Below are 19,612 nucleotides of genomic sequence, written 5' to 3' on the forward strand. Positions count from 1 at the left end.
TTCGGTAGGTTGGCGGGTTGGTCTTTGGCGCTTTGCGCTTCACGATATGGATAGGCTTCTAACATCCATATTTGGACGACTATAGACTTCATACCATACACCAGATGCCCTCGATAATGGCCGCTCTTCCCCAAGCCGCACGATGGCTGGTGCGCCCTTCAGCAGTGTCCATGTCGAAGGTTGCTTTCTCCGTCCGCGGGCCAGTTGCTGGCCTACACCAACAGGGTCCTTCGCGCTCTGCCGTGGTCCACGAACAAGCACTCCCATCCAGCCAGACACAGGTACCACAGGTGGAAAGAGCAGCATTTCTTTCGCAGGTGGAGACCGAAATACCCCGAACACCAGCTGCAGCGCTCGATGAAACCGCCTTCCTCGATACCCTGATTTCCCAAATCCCTCTCGTCCAGACCCTGCGCCAATCCCGCAAAGCCTACCAAGAATCGCGCCCCCATCTCGCCATCCCGCCGGCCATCAGACAACACCATTTCGTCGGAGGCAGCTTAGCAGGCCCTGGAAAGCTGGCGCTGGCACCGTATATGTGGACAACACGTGGAAAGACCGAAGCCGGGTCCAAGAGCACCGCCCGTGCGAGCAGTGTTGTCTCCGTCTTCCATATCGGCCACGATCTCTGTGGACACCCAGGCTTCGTGCATGGCGGCCTCTTGTCTGTTCTGTTTGATGAAGTATTTGCCCGATGTGTTTCAGCCGCGTTCCCGAGCGGCCTCGGTATGACGGCGAATTTGAATGTCGATTTTCGGAAGCCCGCGCTGCCTGATCGTCTTTATGTGCTGCGTGCTGAGACTGTCAAGGTTGAGGGGCGAAAAGCGTGGGTCGAGGGCAAGATGACATATCTTCCGCTTTCATTATCTGCGCCGCTTGATGCAAAGAGTCTGGTGGCAGATGCCGCATTGTTGAGTGAGGATAATGAGGGCGCGGTGATGGTTTCGGAGGCGAGAGCCTTGTTTGTGGAGCCTAAGTTTGCGGATGTAAGTATCTCTCTCTGGGAGGATTTGTACAGGTGCTAACATTGTCATGCGTAGTCCATGGTGTCAGTCTATAAGACCTAAATGGCACAACTATGAGAAGAACGCAGAACGGCAATCTTTCAAATACCCCTAGATGAATTGTTTAATGATAGAATTATTGGGAAAAGAAGGTTACGCGATAGACAATAGAAAAGTTATCCATTGCTATCTAATATCAGCATCATGATGAGAAGAAACGAATCCCGCCTTGACGCCCTCATTCCATATGATTTGATGAGAAAAAGGGCGAGAAAAAGAAACAACCCTTCCGAAAAACCTGAAAATGGGGGAAATGGAGCTTAAAAAGCAAAAAGTCGCACGTCATCGCATCATTAAAAACGTCGCGCTTATACCCGGAGAAAAATGGGATAAAGACAGGGTTAAAAAGTCGTTGCACCAGCACAGCTGGCGTCGCCAATCAGTATTTTAGAGAGGAGACTGATGGGGTGGAAAAGCCGAGTGCAAAATGGAGATTTCATACAGGATGAATCTAGGACAAGTGGAATGCGCCTTGACCTTCCTTGATGGCAACGGATAGTCGCTCCTTGAGGACATCCAAGCTGCTGTAGTCCGGGAGTTTGAGATAATTCACGCAGGTCATGACGCTTGGGAGGTAGTCGTCCGGAGTGTAAGGGGGGCTCGCTCGGGCGGCAGACAACCGTAAAGATAGGTGTAAGACTCTTGAAACCTGTGGCAGAATACATTAGTAAAGTTGAACTAAATCGGCACGAACGAGAGGTCATACCACCAATCGGAAGTTTCGGGCTACCCGTAACAAATTGTAGGAAATCACGGCGCTGCTGTGAGTCCAATTCACTCATGGTCTGCAGCAAGTTGCGAACGCTCCTGCTATCCATGTTGAATCCATGATCGGCCTTAATTGAGTCCATGAGAGTTTCAATTGACCAGTCCTCATCAGCCTGTCCGAAGAGCATGACAAGTTCATGGGGGGTGAAAGCACGGAGAGCAGAGAAGGGGAACACCTGGGAAAAGCCAGCCCGGAAGGCGTCCACTTGGCGTCGAACCCCGCTACCTAGGGTCATGTCAATGACGCCGTCCACGTAACGGTCGACATTGTCAATGGTAAGGGGAACATTGGACCCATCGGGAATAAGCTCAATAGCCGGGTAGCCAGGCAAACTGAAATCCAAGCTTAGATCGTCGACTCGAACTCCATCGACCTGGATGTTCTCGATGGCCTCTACTTTCTCTTGAGACGACAAGGTATTGTTGTTCTTAATTCCATCCTTGGCCTTGACAAACTGCTTCAGCATGACAAGGGACTTGGCCAGATCTTCATCCACAAGCTTCACCGTACCCAGCGACGGCGTGACAGAGGAGAGGTTGTCAGCAATGCGGAAGAAGGCCGGGTTGAATGAGATATCGATAATGCGCGAGTCAAGCATAGACCGTGCGACGAACTTTCCAAGGATTTTGAAAATGTTCAGTTGCTTTTTACCAGCCTCCTGGGAGGCTTGCTCATCGCTCATCGGGGCAGGGAAAAGGCCACTCTTGCCGAAGGCATACTCAGCAGCCGAGCCGTCATCGGTTTCTCTCCATGTCTTGAGCTTCTTCTTCGAGAATTCCTTCGAAACCGTGGAATAAAATTCAAGGGTAGGGCCCAGACCAGTTCCGACCTCTTCGAAGTACTCCACTTCAAGCACACTGGGAGAGGACCCATAAAGCTCCATGACCTTCATAGCAGAGTCCAGAATGCGGGCACGCGAGATTCGTACCTTTTGTCGCTGTAGCCGACCAAGGAATGGCCGATCGTCACGTCGCAAGTCACGTCGGCTATCTTCTGTACTTTGCGAGTTGTGCCATCTCATCATGGCACGCGAGTAGCCGAATGCGGTGGATTGTAAGAACAGGTGCCGGGTCTCGAACGGGAACAAGAAAGAGAACAGCCGAGCTAGGTCCTCGCTCCAGCTAGGTAGGCAGCTGCTTGCGACGATCAAGGGCTCCTCAAGCTGACGGTTCATCTTGGCAGTGAGCTTGGTGTTGATAAACTGGGCGAGAGGCTCGGGAGTGATGCTGACATGGTCCCGAGTCTCCGTCAGGATGTCGCCGATAGTCGCGTTCATCTCATGAAGAACACGAAGCAAGCGAAGAATCGACGCCGTCGTGGCATCCTTGTTGAGGGAAGATGGGATTTCGAGGCCGTCATCCTCAGAAGCATCATGACCACTAGCAGCAAGAGTAGATGGCTCAGGGGGAGGAGGACCCTTCACGCGGCGGAAAGTGACCGTGTGAACGGCAGACCAGACATTCTTGGGGTTTGTCTCATCTACGTGTTCGCGGTTGTGATGAACGGCACGGTAGACAGTGGTGTCACTCGAGATTGGCTTGCCATCCACACAGAACTCAATGTGCCAGTCCTGGGGAATCGATGCCATGGCAGCGGCATACGAGGAGAACGGACGTCCTGCAGTTGCTATGGAGCTGTGGCCAGCAGGATGGGATGAAGCAGTGGGGGCCGACGACGAAGGTTTCGATGCCGGCGTAGACTGGGATGGAGTTCCAACCCGAGTGCCGTCTTCTTTGCGAGCTGTAACTTTACCCGAAGAACCAACCTCCATGTTGACGGCCGTAGGATCATGAATATTGTCGTCTTCGAGGTCATCCTCGAGATCATCCACAATAGCATTGAGTTCCTCGTCCTCATCGCCTTCGTCGGCATCCTCATCCTCATCCTCGCTCAGTTGCCGTTCATCAGCGCACTCGAGGGGCTCGTCGTCGTGCTCATCGTCATCGTCTCCCCGTATGCGTCGGTGCCGGTGATTGCCTGCGGATCCCTGATCCTGATCCTCATCGGGCGACTCGTTGGTGTCGCCTTGTGCGGCTCCGGTCCGAGTGGAGAGGTTTCGACCAGACGGTCGAGGGGAGTGGGACGACGGCAGCTGGTCGCGAATGCTGGCAGCCTGGGCAATTTGGGAGAGAATCGAATTCCGGGCTCGAGACTGGCGCGGACGCTCAGATATGGCAATTCGCGGCTGAAGGAAGTCGTCCAGGGCCTTGAAGGTGGCGATAGCATGAATGGAAACCATAATATTCTTGTAAGGACGAGGAACCTCAGAGCCGTCTTCGGCAACCAGTCTGAGTCGGAGCTGCTTTCCGAGCATGTAGGTGGCATTGCTGCGGGTGTTCTCCAGCGAGTTGTGGCTGACAGTAATCACTTCGAAATGCTCAGTCCTACTGAGCAAGTCTTGCAATTTCCTAATCAATACGCTGAAGGGAGTGGTCGCAGTGCTTTGGCTCTGCGCCTTCTCAGATATCGTTGCACCCATGAAAGCCTGCAGAAAGGCTGCCCTGGAATGCCGAACAGAGGAGGAAGCTTTGAAGTCAGCAAGAACGTCTAGAAGCACCTGGATGATGCCCGAGTTTAGCAGCTCTGAGCTGGTAATGCTCTCCAGCGCGTCTCCGTCAAAGTAAGACGCCAGGTTCTTGAAGAGAGCAAGGCCATCCTTCTCATTGCCGGAGGAGTAGAATTCTCGGATATTGGATGCCAAGCCCTGGAGCTCTGTCAGGATCTTCTGAGCCTCAGAGCGGACGGCCCCTCCTTGACCCGCTTCGTAGATCCTAAGGAAGGCATGAGCATCCCGAATGACAAGGTCATTCAAGGCGTCGTCCATCTTGGCAATTGAGAGGCGACCATCGATAGAAGAATTCTCTGAGTCAGAATCATCTTCATTCTCGTCATCCTGGTCATCATCCTGATCATCGAAGTCATCGCCATCATCGTCATCGGCATCTTCATCCTTCTTGTCGCTAGTTTCTGCATCTTCGGCGTTGGGATTTATAACGTTGGGGGTATCACTGGAGCTCTTCTTCGCACCACCCGAGGGCTCAGCTTCCTGATCACTTGACAGAGGAGTCTCAGTGAGCCTCTCGATCTCGGATATGACACCTTCACGGTGGAATTGATGCTGATAAACGTGTTCAAGGCGCTGGAAGAGCAACTCGGAGCATCGAAGAGCGAGCGATACAAGCGATGGGTGATCCTTTTGCGAAAGAATCGCTGCCAGGAACGAGGAATACGGGACCGTCCGGAGAGCATCTTCAATCAGACTGGGCTCGAGGAAATGAAGCATTTTCAGCTGTGCAATCAGAACCTTCTGACGAACATGCAAATTGACCGTACTCGAGTATGCGTCAGTCAGAGTGGGGAAGAGGATCATGGCAAAGCGCTTGAGTTCGGGTTTGCAGTCGTCCAGCAACGCACGTCTCTCTTCCGGGGCGTCTTTAGTCTTTGGTGACTTCAGGCCGATCGACATGTTGTTATCAAAGTAAGAGCTGAGCAAGCTGTCGGTCTTGGATGCCTCACGATTAGGCACGCCAGGTAGCAATTCACAGATGACATTGAGAGTCTCGAAGACCTGCTCCCGTGGACGGTGGATCAATGCCTGCATGACCAACACACTGTCCATTTTCACGCCCGTGCTGTCCACATCTTGAGGTGGTGATACGCCAGTTAAAATCTGGTAGAGTGTGTCCACAACATTCATCTTGAGCAATTCAATAGACAAGCGCGGGCTGACCTTGGCGGTGATTGCCAGGACACGGAGGAATTGAGTGTGAATGTGGGGTCCAATCAGGTTGGTAGTACCCGGCAGCAGGAGACGCAGGACAGCCTGAAGCATGGCAGGCTCAATCAACTCTTCTAAGTTAGCGGGCCGATGCTTGAAGCTCTCGACAATTCGGGAGACACAAAGACAACCCTGCTCGACAACCTTGGGGTCATTGCTGGACAGGACATTCAGCAAAGTTCCCATCACATCCCGAACCACAGGGAAGGAGTCATGAGGAAGGCTGCGGCAACAGTTGGCTGCAGTTGTCACGGCAGTACGTTGAGTGCTTGTGGGGAAGAAATCCAGGTACGTCAGGCAGGCTGTCAGACCTCCTTCTCGCACAATCGAAGCAGGGAAATCAACAGAGATTTTGGCCAAGGTCTAAATCGAGACTGTCAGTTGCCAAATTACAAGAAGTACCAAATGTCAACATAGGAAAGAGAGACGCACACTAAGAGCCTGCTCGGCTAGATCAATGAACTGAATATCCAAAAGTTTTTGGCAGAGAATGGGGACAGCGCCACCATAGACGACATTAGCGACCGACCCACGAAGGGCCTCCATGAGATTTGCAAGACAACGGCAGGCAAGAAGCATTATTTCGGGGTTTTCTTCGCCGAACTGATTTGGTTGCATTAAGGTGACCAGTTCCTTGACGTACGGGTCGGGAGAGAACTGGCCGGAGAGGTTGTCCTCGTTCGAGACGAGCAGAAGATCTGACAACTCTTGCAGAGCGATCAACTGAACGGAAGGATCATCCTTCGCTCTCAGGTTACTAAGGATATCTCGGAGGCGATTAGACATGCCCGACATGATGCCACTGAGGGCACGAAGCGTGCTCTGGAGGCCCATCGGCCCGCGACCTCCAAAAAGACTGCTCGAGAATGGGTCCAAATCCTCATCGTCAAATGCCGAGTGGTTGGTGCCATCATTGCTTTCCCCGGTTGGAGATCCCTCTCGCTCGTCCTTGGTCTCTGGCTCCTCCAGATCCTCCTCCGCATCCCGCATTATGGCATCGGGATTCGTCTTTGCCGAGCGCTTCTTCGACCGCCGCGGGGGCGGGGATTGTGTTGCTGCGAGACGATCTGACGGTAAGATCTCGTTAGTATACATAGTTGCAACTGAAGCACATTGCTGAGATTCAATAGATGCTCACCATTCCGGCTGGATCTCCGCCGCGAAGGGGGTGGAGGTGTGGTTGACTTCGATTCCTCCGAGGGTCGAGAAGATGGTCTATACACGTATTCACGTCAGCGCTCCGATTTATGTGCCAACCTGACCGACACACCGAAACAACTCACCCCGGCTGTGACATGACTGGTCTGCCACGAGAAGCGGCGGATCGACGAGGTACAGCTGCAGCGGAGCTTGCAGGGGGAGCCGAATGGGCTGTTGTGGTCTTCTGTCTTTTCGATCTTCGGGGGGAGGAGGGGGCCGGTGACTGGGTCGGGGCGTCTGGATGTCGATCCCGGCGCCCAGGAGCTTTGCGTTTCCGGGAGGGGGCCGAGCCAGCGGCGTGCGTCAAAGATGAGCCGGGGTCGGCGTCGGGAGGAGGGTCTGTAGCAAGTCTCGCCGAGGAGCGAGTTGTTCTGGATGACATGAGAAACTGCCTTGTGGATACTTTGGGGGTGACGGTGTAGGTGCAGGTGAGTCACGGTCACAATCGCACAAAAGCGCAATCGGGGATGGTTGAAATAACCACAGAAAACGTGAGGTGAGGGTATGGGTACAGGTCTGACGCTCTTAGGGAGATGTAATCCCCGCGGTCGGAGGGAGCAATGCCGTCGGAGGCAAGTTGAACCAGCACGCGAGGGGATGATCTAGGCGATCCACATGGATCTTGTCCTTGCGGGTCTAGAGCAGGCAAGGTGGAAAACACGAGCAAAAGGACAAAGGTATGGATAAGAGAGGCGGAGGGAAATGGGCGGATAGCTACCTCAGGGCAGAAGAGGCGGGAGAGGCACCTGCGGGGGAAACGGAATAATCCTCGAGAGGGTCCTGACGGTTGGCGGAGGGCCTTTGCCTTGCCATAAGTTACCGGGTCGGAGAGAATCGTTTAAGTTGACTTCGACACCGTTTCCGCCATCCGCACACCGATTCAGAATTGAGAACGGGTGAAGAAGGCGAGTCTTGGGGGGTTGGGGTCGGGTTGGACGAGAGATGAAGTGGATTCCGGGCGGGCGGCAAGCTGTCCGAACTGCGGTCGAGGCTATAAGAATGGGCGAGAAAACAAGAAACAAGAACGATAGTAGAAAGGAGTTGGAAATCGACAAACCGGGCGATGAAAGGTTTGTTAGGGGGTGGAAGGATTAAGATGGTGGGGGAGGGAGGAAAGAGGAGAAGGGGAGGAGTGTTTGACGTGGTGGATGGTGACTGTGACGATTGGATTCGGAGACCGCTAGGCGGCGGGAGTGCAACAACACCGTGCACTCCTTGACACCTTTCCCTCTCCTACCCCCGTGACGATAAGTGATCCACCCTGTCGATTGCCATTTCGCCCGTCAGCGTGCGAAGGATCCAATCACTATGCAGTTGTGTAGCTTTGAAGTGACATATTATAGAGGCTGTCTTAGGCTATCTGCTCGGAGGCGTGGAGCTTATTGTGCTACGAATTATCTAGCCAGCATGATCCATTCTATTGGTCACTATCAGTAGTAGTTCCTGTGGAATTGGCGTGTAGATAATAAAGAGCTATCCTCCGCTGTGTATACAATAGTCGCGTGCACAGGGGGAGACCACCGAATTCGTCCTCTCAAGTATGAAGCACATATCCATAATGCTATTCAGATTAAGCATTAGGGGACCCAAAGAATCATGAGCCCCATACCATACTCCAGACGACAACTACCTCCTCCGGCGCATCGATATTTATTGGTCCAGCACTCCATAGTTCATTAGTGTTCGTTAGTTTACTGTCGTGAGCCTTCCGCCCTTTCCGGGCCCGACTTAACCGCAGTCGCCGACCGGCTACACGCCGAGGTCAGCACCCTCGATTGACTCACCGAGTACTTAATAACCACCACCGCCATTCTCCCGGGACGGGCACAAAGGAATCATCCCAATCGTCTTCTTTATCCTTAACCCCTTGGACACTTGGACACTCCTGGGCCGCCATCTTCTCCCGGCGCATTCTTTTCCGCCTCTTTGCCCCCCGCGCCGCCTGGCCACCGCCGGGCGAGTTTTCTCTTCTTGCCCCTCTCCGCACGCCCCCAAGCCCTGCCCCCCTCCAAATCTACCTCCCATCCTCCGGCCGTTGAACTGCATCGCCGTTTCATTTCCCCAGTTTCTTTGCTTCGTCCCCCCACACCTACAACTACCCATGGCGACCGAAATGGTTGGCGGCCAAAGCGACGATGTGCACCAGCCGCCTGCGTGCATTGCTCCAGCTCCGATGGAGGACTATGTCTTCCCAGAACTCCGCCTCAAGGGCAAAATGAACGACCCAGAGAAGACTCCGCTGCTTCTCGTCGCCTGTGGCTCCTTCTCCCCCATCACATATCTGCATCTGCGCATGTTTGAAATGGCGGCCGATTACGTCAAGTTCAGCACCGACTTTGAACTCATCGGTGGCTACCTTTCGCCGGTGTCGGATGCCTATCGCAAGGCTGGTTTGGCCAGCGCGGAGCACCGGTAACCATCCCATCCGGACCAAGGGATATGGGACAGCATGCTAATGAATCGGTTGCAACCAGTGTCGCCATGTGTCAATTGGCAGTCGATCAAACGTCGGATTGGTTGATGGTGGATACCTGGGAGCCGGTCCAGAAGGAGTATCAGCCGACCGCACTGGTGCTGGATCATTTTGATTACGAGATCAACACCGTCCGCGGAGGCGTGGAAGCCGGCGATGGAACCCGCAAGCCCGTGCGGATTGCCCTGCTCGCCGGCGCGGATCTGATCCACACCATGTCCACCCCGGGCGTCTGGAGTCAGAAGGATCTCGACCACATTCTGGGCAAATATGGCGTATGTTGGAGACTTCTTTCTTGTTCGCCATCTCTACCACCGTGCTGACCTCTTCCAGTCTTTCATCGTGGAACGCAGCGGAACCGACATCGATGAGGCTTTGGCGAGCCTGCAGCCTTGGAAGGACAACATTCATGTTATCCAGCAGCTCATCCAAAACGATGTTAGTAGCACCAAGATCCGACTGTTCTTGCGGCGTGAGATGAGCGTTCGCTACCTTATTCCCGTGCCTGTCATCCACTATATCGAGCAGCACCATCTGTACGAGGATGACGGCACCTCAAATGAGAAGGGTAAGGAGAGGCAAGAGGGGGGCAAGTCCGGGTGATGCTGTGTAGGCTCAACCCCTACAAGCCAGCTGCACGGCCAATTCGAACGAAAACAATGAGCGAAGCGTGACCCTGATACGATACCCCCTTTTGCCTTCGTCTTGCCTGCGGTTGCGACATCTCCGTAAAGCCCAGCCTCCCCGGGAGGTCACCGCTCCCGTTACTGCGTGGGACCTGGGCTCGACGAGCAGCCAGAGCATGGCTTGCTGTACGAGGATCGAGACGATTAATGATTTCTGGAGTCTGGGAGTTCTCTTCTTAACGGGCTGGAATTTTGCGTTTGATTTTGCCCTGCCTCTTTGCGATCCAGCTGGCACTTGACGCTGGGCGTTGCGATCACCGCATCTCCGCCGTCCCCTTGCTGCTGGATCTACGCGGGGGTCCATGGACTTGTACATAACTGCCTTGTTGTCCCCCTTAGCCATACACACTGTACATATGAGAGCGTAATAGACCCTCTGTGGCCCTAGACCTACCGAATATGGACTGGCGAGACGTGATTACGTATATATCCTTGCATCCTGGGATGTCCAAGTATAAGCTGACCAACAGTGTCTCTCCGAGCTCCATGCGCACCCCTGGAGGATCGTGCTTCCAGGATGTGGCACGGGTCAGCCGCATGCCATCCACGCACGTAATGACACCATCTCGGCCAGATTCTCCAAGGCGTCGATGCATACCACGACCCCAGAGACAAGCGACCGTGGTTTAATCAACTCTATGACGATCGCGAGGGGCCTCGAGGAACCCTGAATTTTATAAGAATCAAGGAATCAACGGTCGCGCGCGCTCCTGCAGGAAGCTACCGTCCAAGCCACGGCGGCGACGATCGCGCGATCCCGCCTGTTATCTTCCGCTATCGACCGGATCTCTTCCATCTTGGCCGTCCACATTTTCCCGGCCGCAACCTGGCCCCGTCGCTCCTGGAGGGCGTGGTCTCCAGCTTTAAAATCAGCCTCTTCCGACAATCAGGCAAGTATGGTGTATGAAGCCATTGACCCCATCGACTCCTTCATCCCGCCCACCATGTCCCCCTCCGACCTGAGCCAGGGCCCGTCTGGCTGGCCCCTCACCCCTCCAGGACCCTCAGATCTCCCACTTGCGCCCGCCAAAGACGTCTCCTCGGTCTTCACGGCACTCCATGTCATGTCGACCGAGCGCGCGGCCCTCGCGCACCTCGAACACTTCTATCAGACCGACGTGCGGTCGCAGCAGGACCTCGCGCGGGCGGTGGACCTGATTGCGCGCAGTGTGTGCGAGGGCGGCAAGCTGGTGATCTGCGGCGTGGGCAAGAGTGGGAAGATTGGGCGCAAGATCGAGGCGACGATGAATAGTTTGGGGATCTACAGTGCTTTCTTGCATCCCACCGAGGCGTTGCATGGGGATTTGGGATTGGTCCGGCCGGTATGCCACATACATCTTGCGCTGATCAGACAGTCCACCTGGCAAATCCAAGGAGAGGCTGTCGAAGGCGATTGGGAGGATTACGTGCTGACGTTCAGTTTGGTAGAATGACACAATGCTCCTCATCTCCTTCTCTGGTCGCTCGCCGGAGTTGCTATCTCTGCTCCCGCATATTCCGGCCACGGTTCCGGTGATCGCTCTCACCTCGCATACTCAGCCCGAAACATGCCCTCTACTCACTTTGCATGGCCCCTCTGGCATGGGGGTCCTTTTAGCAGCGCCTATTCACGAAGAGGAAGAGACTTCTCTCGGTGTCAGTGCCCCGACATCGTCTACAACAGTAGCCTTGTGTCTAGGAGACGCATTGGCTATCGCAGCCGCACGGAAGTTGCATACTGCTCCAGGGAAAAGTCCCGCAGACGTCTTCCGAAGTTACCACCCTGGAGGCGCTATTGGAGCCGCTGCGGCTGGAGGCACACCATTGACTACACCGTCAAGCGGGTTGTCAGTGACCACATTCGATTCTCCTTCATCCTCCATTTCCTTGCCCTGGGAAGAGGGCTCGACCAGCTCGTCAATTCCACCCTTCACTCTTCAACAACCACCCGAACACCGTCAGATACTCTTAGACATGCTCGTCCCTCTCCACCAAATCCCCACAGCTTCGGCATCCTCCTCACAGACTCCTAGTGACCTCCGATTACTGGACATCCTCCTCACGGCTATCCAGCACCCAAATGCGAAATCATGGGTCTTCCTGTCCCCATCTGTGATTATTCCACCGCGACGAATCCGGTCTCTCCTTTCACGGCACACAGATGTCGATCTGCGGCTATCTGATGTCGTGGCTTCAAATTCCGGCCATACCCTGGCGGTTCCCCGGGCCGATTGGTTCCTGGTGCCTGAGTCAACACCACTCGCCGAGCTGCGTCGTCTCGTCTCCACATCCCGAGGAGTGCCAGATACGATATCAGTCATTGCGGTTGTGAAAGACATCGCTCACCCCGCCAGCTGCATTGGAGTCATGGAGCCAGAAGACCTGTGGGGTGAGTAATTTTTTCTGGGATGTGTTGATATGATGGTTTTCCTATATGTCGATATCTTCTATTCGTTTCGCATATGTTTGTTTCTGAATTGCACATACATTTGCATCATTGGACATACATTGACGATGTTACGCCTGCTTTTGCTTCCATCCAGTTTGCATAGACTTACATTGTTATTATTACTGTTATTGTTACTGTTTTCAAATACTGTATTCAAAATGCCCCGGCATCCCCAGCGGGCCATATTTTACAGCTTTCAGCACCCTCCCAAGCTTGTAGAATTTAGGTATTCATGATAATCCAAACACTATGCGAAAATCTATTATACATTCCGTCTTCAGCGGCTGGTGGGCAAAAGGGAGATATCCCCCCACCACCCCGAGGGCCGTCCATTCGCTTCAATCAAGACTGGACAATCGGCTTGATACCCTTGTGAATGGCGGCAATCCCACCAGTCAGGTTCTCATACCCACGACCAGGAATCATAAACCCAGCCTTCTGAATCATCCCCCGGAACTCCTCCTGGCTGGGGAAGCGCTCAATACTCTCAACAAGATACTGGTAGCTATCCCGGTCACCCGCAACAATCTGGCCGATAAGTGGGATCGCGCTGAAATTCCATCTCTTATAGATAGCATCGAACAGCGGGTTATCCACCTTGCTGAACTCCATGCACGCAAACACGCCGCCCGGCTTGAGCACGCGGAACGCCTCGTTCAGGGCTGCCTGCTTGTCCGTGAAGTTACGAATGCCAAAGACCACGGTGTACAGGTCGATCGAGGCGTCCGGAATATGCGGCATATGCTCGGCGTTGGCCTCGACGAACGACAGGCGCGAGGTGTTGTAGTAGGGCGTCTCGATGGAGCGCTTGCGGCCCTCAGCCAGCATGTCGGCGTTGATGTCGCTGATTGTGACGCTGGTTTGCATGTCGTGGTTGATGTTAGTCGCGTGGTCGAGCATGCGGAAGGCAATGTCGCCGGTCCCGCCGGCGATGTCGAGGATGTTCCAGCCCTTGTCTTTGGCATCGGCATCGCGGTTGGCCACGGGGGTGCCTGGGTTCAGGGAGCGCACAAAGTGGTCTTTCCACAGGCGGTGGATGCCCAGAGACATCAGGTCATTCATGTTATCGTACGAGGAGGCGACGGAGCTGAACACGGCGCCGACTGTTGGAGATTAGGGTTAGCCGGAGGTTCCCAATGGAGCGATCATACGTCACTGATTCCATATGGCGCTAGGCAAATCATACCTCGCGACTCCTTCTCTGATTCGGGCACATTGGTGAACCCGAAGTGTGTCATGCGCTCATGGTCGGGTTTAGCCTGCTCAAGGGACTGGCGAGCGCAGGAAAAGCAACGGTAGGGAGTGGTGGGCTGAGAGATACGGCGCTTGGCACTGTAGTGCAAGGCTCGCCAGGCGGAACGGGAGGACATTGTGAGCTCGAGGGTATGGGGGTTGGATAGCTGCCACGACCGCGACGGGACGACGGAGCTGCCAGGAACTTTTCCGTCCCGCGAGATCGCGGAGACCCACTTCTTCTGCACCAACTGGCCGCTCAGGCCAATCGCCACTCGGGGTTTGCGAGCCGCCCAGTAGAGTGGAAGATCCGCTACTGAAACACTTCATTGGGGATATTGTCTTTATCAACTACAACTTGAAGGCCTTGCGGACTTTACGGATCTAATGGACTTAGGCTCATAATTAAAATTCCTAGGTCCGAGCTTTCAATCGCAGGATCAAAAGCTCGGTATGTAACAGGGCTGCCTCCCTTCCGACCACCTCTATATATCAATCAAACACATTTTCAAACCTCTCACAAACAAATCTCAGGTTCAATTGAACATTGTCCATATGGCGTCCAATGAAATGTCCAGCTGCTGTATCATCGGTTCCATTCACGAAGGCCAAGCCAGGGGCGAGATCAAGGACATCGGCGCCAGTGTGTGACCACCATACAATACCCTTGTAGCCATTGCTAACTACCTCTGTAGTCTCAGCCTATTTTGCAAATCCTTCCAACGGATCTACCGAAAATGCGGTTCTTATCCTCACCGATGTGATAGGTCACAGGCTTATCAATGCCCAGCTCATTGCAGACCAATTCGCCGCCAAGGGTTACTTTGTTGTGATGCCAGATCTCTTCAACGGCGATACTGTCCCAATCAACCGACCAGAGGGGTTTGATATCATGGACTGGGTGAAAAGCCATTTGCCACCGCAGACGGAGCCCATCATCGATATAGTACTCACAGAGATGCGCGAGTCCTTCGGTTGCAAGCGTATCGGCGGTGTAGGCTATTGCTATGGCGGCAAGTATGTCTGCCGGTACCTGAGGCCGGGTAAGCTGGATGTTGGGTTTACCGCGCATCCGACTATGGTCGAGGCAGGTGAACTGAAGGGCATCGAAGGACCCTTGAGTATTGCCGCTGCTGGTGAGTATCCAATTTTGTTTTTCTTTGATTTTGGTACGCATGAGTGAACTGATATTTTGCTTTAGCGCGAGATGTTCGTCTTCGCAGCTACTAAACGGCACGAAAGTGAGCAAATCTTGGACAAGCTGGATGTTCCATATCAGATAAATTTGTTCTCAGATGTGGATCACGGGTTTGCTGTCCGCTGTGACTTGTCTAAGCCGCGACAGAAGTTTGCCAAGGAGCAGGCACTCAGCCAGGCTATGGCATGGTTTGACCACTACCTTATGAGATGATATAGCAGGGATTCTGGGTGGAATATACCTGGTAACGATCATTGTGCACCCTGATCATATTGGGATTAATTTCATCGAAAGGCTTTTCGGGGCTTTAAATTACTCAGAAATGCACGTACCCCTTTTTCTATTTTCAGTGTGTCTTGTCTGTTTATCGAGGCTAAAGCTGAGCGGAATGGGAACACACCCTTAGGTCATTTACAGCTGTGGGCATTTGATACCGCGTGCGGAAAATAGCCGGTTTATAACTGCCCCGAAAACCGCCCAATCACTCAAGCTTTCCTAAATACACATCCCTTCTATACATTGTATATGGGTTGTCTTCTTTTAGTGATAGGTTCAAGAAAGCCTTGATATTAGGGAGACAACTCCAATACTATCTTCGTGGCATTGTCTAAACCGTAGCTAACTAACTGAGTTAACAAACATACTTATGCTGCCTTGAGGATGAGGCAGAAGCACATCATCCCTTATTCGAGGTGAGACAAGTTCTGGCAACAGCCTGGACGCTTATTATTGTATTCTAATTAAAGACATTAACAAAATATGGAAGTACACCAGCGGGATTATTCGAATGCTAGGGGCAAGAAACCCTCCGAGTGGGAATTATCAAGCGGCCACGGCCAATCCGTCAGCAGCTCGGGCGGCAGCTGGAACTGCATCATTTGCTCACCAACACCCGCTGCAGCGCTCATAGGGGCATTATCACCCTGGTGATATTCCGTTGGCGGTACCATTGTTTCGGGCTTGATGTTTATCGATACAACGGAAGCGCCATTTGGAGGGGGCGGCGGTACTGAGAGATTTACTAGCCGTGACGTGCGCATGTAGCCGTCAATTCGATCGACCTGTGAGCGGAGGCGTTGACTCGCACCTGCTGAACGGTGAAGGCCAGTTTCCAGACGGTGGAGAAGGTCTGCCATTTTAAGGCTGAGAAAGAAGTGTCAGGGATATGCCGGTTCAGGGAAAACAGGGGACGTGCTACTTACAGCAATGTGCGAAGTCGTTGGTACGAGGCGTCTGACAGACTGCCCTCCATGACTGAACCGAGAATGTACCCAATACCACCAAGGTGATGAAGCTAAGGCGCGTCAGTCAAGTCGACAGATTACCTGTTTTGTATGCGGAACTTACCAGAGGTGAGCTGATCGCCTTCAAATACTCCACTGGCACTTTGGAAAACACGCTAAGCAAGTCGCCAGCTACATCGCATTTTCGATCTACCCCAGTTTCTTCGGCGGATAAAAGCACCATTCGAAGAAGCTGCAGAGTGGCCTGAATGTTTGCAGACTGGAAGCCGAATAAATCCTTGCTCATATCACCTGTTGTCGGCGGCGTCTCACGGAACTGTGGTGGCAGCGCAGCATACATCGAAAGGACACGCTCCATAACCGCCGGTTCTGAAATGGACGCCGGGCTGAAAAGGGACCAGACTTCTGTGATTCCATTGGCAGGTGAGCAACGACGACGTGTGCCATCTACCAAATGCTCGAGAATGCGATATAGATCGGTCGTAAAGTTCCAGCCATGTATCCATGATACCGGTTGCCGGGACCCAACGGGGCTACTATGGCTGAAGGTACTTGACTCTTCTGATACGGGAGGTATGCTGTAGCCATTTCGTGTTATGAACTCATCATCCACTTCGCTAGGGTACCGAACCAGAGAGTGGGCTTCGCGGTATCGAATAATGCCTCCCCATACACTAGCAGAGTAGACATCTAAGGTGTAGATCGACCAGAACTTTTTGATTTGTTAGCCAAGCACAGATATATGCCAAGATCAAGAACATACTAATCTCCGCCGCTCCTCGATTTCAATCGTTCCTATATCTTTCGGCCATAATTTCTCATCATGAAATCCCTCCATAGTCGTCAACGTGTGATACATGCCGGAATACTTCTGCATATTCTTGATCTGTCCGTTTTGAATGCTCGCAATTGCAAGGATTGCACATGCACGCATATAATTAAAACCCCTTGCAAGCGCCAGGTCTCGTGGCAGAGAGTCCTTTGCCGCTGCGTAGAAGGCTTCTGAGGGAGGCTCGATAAGCTCTTCTCGATGCCATCGGGTGGAGTATAGAGCACCATCGCGCGCGCGTCCTGATACCAATGCGCAGACCGCCATCGTCGAGGCAAACAATCCTTGGTTTTTGAGGTGCTCTCGGTTATTGATTCTTTCAATAAACGAAGGCCTGTGGAATAGAGGGAATCTATGGGCAACATTAATCGGCTTCTTGAAGACGCAAGAGGGTGAGACGGATCCTACATAGGATAAACAATCTCAAAATACACCTGGACAAGGTTCCTGATCTGCTGATCACTAGATATTGCAAAGGCTTTCCAAGAATTGCGGAGGGCACCGTCGTCGTCGTACCCCTCGGTCGTCGACCAACCCGTGTTGAAGGAGGTCCAGTGATCTGCTGTCAAAGATGGCCGGGAAGGAGTGTCTGGATACATTGAGCTTCTGGAAGCAGATGAGCCCGAGGCTCTCTCCGGTTGTGGAACCTGACTCGTTTGGACTTGGCCTGCCGGTGATCTTGAAGTTAGCGTGTCCCGTGCATGCACCTTGGTGCCGGCTTTGACGCCCCGCCGTTTCGCAGGACGATCAAAGGTGCACGGGACATCGAAGTCCGCACAATTCTGGCATCGGCCAAGCACGTCATCGCTCTTGCTGCACTTGATGCTGCGCCGATTGCAGAAGTCGCCTAGTAAGCTTTTAGTCTCCGAGACTCATGTTCGGCAATCTGCCAAGCGCAATCGAAGGTGGAGCAGGCCTTAGAAACTGGTGATAACATACAGGCCTTCGATACGCGCTGAAGCTTTCGCGGTTCTTGCGGCATTCATTCGTCAGCTCATGCCAACGCGCCTAAAAGCTGGGCTGTGGTAGCGAGTAACTGTCCCGCCCCGGAATCCTGGTCCGGAGATGGGGAAAACGCGGGGTTAAGGCCTGTAGGTTTACGTGGCGCGTCTTCGGCGCGCAAGGGCAGGTCTGAACGTGAAGAAAGATAAGACGGCAACGGGAAAGACCCTGAAATTTTTGTACAGTCGCCTATGCTTGACGAATCGCTGGAACAGACGACACCAGAGGCTGCACTGGCGTCTCTTTTTGCTTCGATGACTCAGCAGGGTGTCATAGATCATCGCGCACAGCGAATCGGCGGCCGCGTGTTGACACCAGACCAGTTCGGGCTCCACTTGCGACCCTCGTCGATCCAACAGTAGTAGCAGCCAGAGTGATAGGCTAGTTGGGGTAGTGTCTCCGGAGAAACAAGCTCCCCGGTGTTTGACTTGGAACTGTCTAATGAAATGTGGTCACGCGTCCCACGGAGTATGCAGCTAGCTGCGATGGCGAAAGCCTTATAAAGGTCCCACTCTGGAGGAGCTGCAACGGAAATGGGGTGAGGATCACCAGGGACTCTCTAACCGGGTTGGCTAGGATCGCGGAAGGCGGGGTTTGGCTACGAGGAAGCGGCGGGCCGATCGGGACATTTTTTTCGTCAATTTCCATTGAACTTCTTCTGCATTTCTTCTCGAGGAGCTGAATTGGTGGATGTCCGATTTTTTACATTGATCAATAATTCTAGGCTCGGCATCCCTTGATGGCGACATCTGTAGTTGGGCCTTGGATACAATGGTCCTGTATTTGAGTAGCGGAAATGGTTCGGTGACAATGTGCTACAAGGCCTAGGTTTGGAGTAGAGGAAAAATCTATTTCATTATGCAGCTATGCAGGATGGCGTCCAGTTCATTCTCTGCTGATCTCCAGGAAATGCCCGAGACTGCCTGCCATAAATTTAGACTTATTCCGGGCAAGTCCTTTGGTCCCAAGATATATTTACCCATGCTAGCCGACTGACCAGACGTCTAGTACCTAGATAAGGAGAAACAAGTAGCATTTTAATAATAGCCAAGGGGTGTTTCCTCGTATCTCGCACTGGAGTCACTTCTGTTACCGACTTTTGTGTACGTGGCCAAGCCAGGACGCCAGGGGGCGCCACTTCCAAATTGCTTTTGATGCCCGATCGTTGAATCATCCCACCAAATTACGTACATGTCAATATTGGCGAGATTGCCAATATTTACACCACATAACTATAGCAGGATTAAATAATGCTACCATTATGATACGGACCGACAATATGTTATAGATACCGTGGTACGATCTTAGAGCTATCTAACACTGTAGACCGTAAGGGATTTCGTGATTACGGTACATAGTTGGGAATTTTGGACCTTTCTCTCTTTTTAAGTGGTTGGAAATTCGCACTTCGGGGGCCTGACCTTTATATCTTTGTCTTCAAAAATGTCACTTTTGTTTTACACCACAAGCCCCTCCACATGAACTCTCAAGGCAAAGCTGGCCAAAATATGACTGCGTCAGCCCTTTGTCGCATTGCCTTAATCACGGCCCGATGTTTTGGGTCGGTTTCCCGATTATGGAGCCTAGTATAATTAAAGATTTCGGTAGCTCCACCGAAGCTACGGAACTTGGTCCACGCCGCGGTCTCGACCTTTGGAAGGCTAGCGGGAGAATTGGATCGAGCTTGAAGCGTGGAAAGAAAAATGGT

At 53.0% G+C, this 19,612-nt stretch overlaps 8 protein-coding genes across 8 annotated transcripts; 5 read left to right on the plus strand and 3 right to left on the minus strand.

Annotated features, from left to right (window-relative positions):
* Positions 1-116: 116 nt before the first annotated feature.
* Positions 117-1,067, plus strand: N7482_004211 (PaaI family thioesterase; the record flags this gene model as incomplete). Its single annotated transcript, XM_056686336.1, has 2 exons — positions 117-986; positions 1,041-1,067. The coding sequence occupies 2 exons, from the start codon at positions 117-119 to the stop codon at positions 1,065-1,067; spliced, it is 897 nt and encodes a 298-aa protein (XP_056545078.1).
* A 448-nt stretch (positions 1,068-1,515) lies between these two features.
* N7482_004212 (HECT-type E3 ubiquitin transferase UFD4) lies at positions 1,516-7,193 on the minus strand (the record flags this gene model as incomplete). Its single annotated transcript, XM_056686337.1, has 5 exons — positions 1,516-1,703; positions 1,771-5,974; positions 6,044-6,678; positions 6,750-6,826; positions 6,895-7,193. The coding sequence occupies 5 exons, from the start codon at positions 7,191-7,193 to the stop codon at positions 1,516-1,518; spliced, it is 5,403 nt and encodes a 1,800-aa protein (XP_056545079.1).
* Positions 7,194-8,912: 1,719 nt separating this feature from the next.
* On the plus strand, positions 8,913-9,227 carry N7482_004213 (Nicotinamide/nicotinic acid mononucleotide adenylyltransferase; the record flags this gene model as incomplete). The annotated part of the gene is made up of 1 exon (XM_056686338.1): positions 8,913-9,227. The coding sequence occupies one exon, from the start codon at positions 8,913-8,915 to the stop codon at positions 9,225-9,227; it is 315 nt and encodes a 104-aa protein (XP_056545080.1).
* A 23-nt stretch (positions 9,228-9,250) lies between these two features.
* Positions 9,251-9,887, plus strand: N7482_004214 (Nicotinamide/nicotinic acid mononucleotide adenylyltransferase; the record flags this gene model as incomplete). The annotated part of the gene is made up of 2 exons (XM_056686339.1): positions 9,251-9,559; positions 9,618-9,887. The coding sequence occupies 2 exons, from the start codon at positions 9,251-9,253 to the stop codon at positions 9,885-9,887; spliced, it is 579 nt and encodes a 192-aa protein (XP_056545081.1).
* Positions 9,888-10,866: 979 nt separating this feature from the next.
* On the plus strand, positions 10,867-12,346 carry N7482_004215 (Sugar isomerase (SIS); the record flags this gene model as incomplete). Its single annotated transcript, XM_056686340.1, has 2 exons — positions 10,867-11,292; positions 11,399-12,346. The coding sequence occupies 2 exons, from the start codon at positions 10,867-10,869 to the stop codon at positions 12,344-12,346; spliced, it is 1,374 nt and encodes a 457-aa protein (XP_056545082.1).
* Positions 12,347-12,740: 394 nt separating this feature from the next.
* Positions 12,741-13,768, minus strand: N7482_004216 (class I SAM-dependent methyltransferase; the record flags this gene model as incomplete). The annotated part of the gene is made up of 2 exons (XM_056686341.1): positions 12,741-13,501; positions 13,585-13,768. The coding sequence occupies 2 exons, from the start codon at positions 13,766-13,768 to the stop codon at positions 12,741-12,743; spliced, it is 945 nt and encodes a 314-aa protein (XP_056545083.1).
* A 418-nt stretch (positions 13,769-14,186) lies between these two features.
* N7482_004217 (uncharacterized protein) lies at positions 14,187-15,042 on the plus strand (the record flags this gene model as incomplete). The annotated part of the gene is made up of 3 exons (XM_056686342.1): positions 14,187-14,274; positions 14,327-14,800; positions 14,855-15,042. 3 exons carry the CDS (start codon positions 14,187-14,189, stop codon positions 15,040-15,042), a joined length of 750 nt encoding a protein of 249 aa, XP_056545084.1.
* Positions 15,043-15,608: 566 nt separating this feature from the next.
* On the minus strand, positions 15,609-17,888 carry N7482_004218 (uncharacterized protein; the record flags this gene model as incomplete). The annotated part of the gene is made up of 6 exons (XM_056686343.1): positions 15,609-15,972; positions 16,032-16,123; positions 16,177-16,785; positions 16,837-17,254; positions 17,311-17,727; positions 17,842-17,888. The coding sequence occupies 6 exons, from the start codon at positions 17,886-17,888 to the stop codon at positions 15,609-15,611; spliced, it is 1,947 nt and encodes a 648-aa protein (XP_056545085.1).
* Between the last annotated feature and the right edge of the window lie 1,724 nt (positions 17,889-19,612).

This window comes from Penicillium canariense (genome assembly GCF_028826845.1).
Source record: "Penicillium canariense strain IBT 26290 chromosome Unknown utg000002l_segment0_segment0, whole genome shotgun sequence".
In the NCBI taxonomy this organism is placed as follows: domain Eukaryota; kingdom Fungi; phylum Ascomycota; class Eurotiomycetes; order Eurotiales; family Aspergillaceae; genus Penicillium; species Penicillium canariense.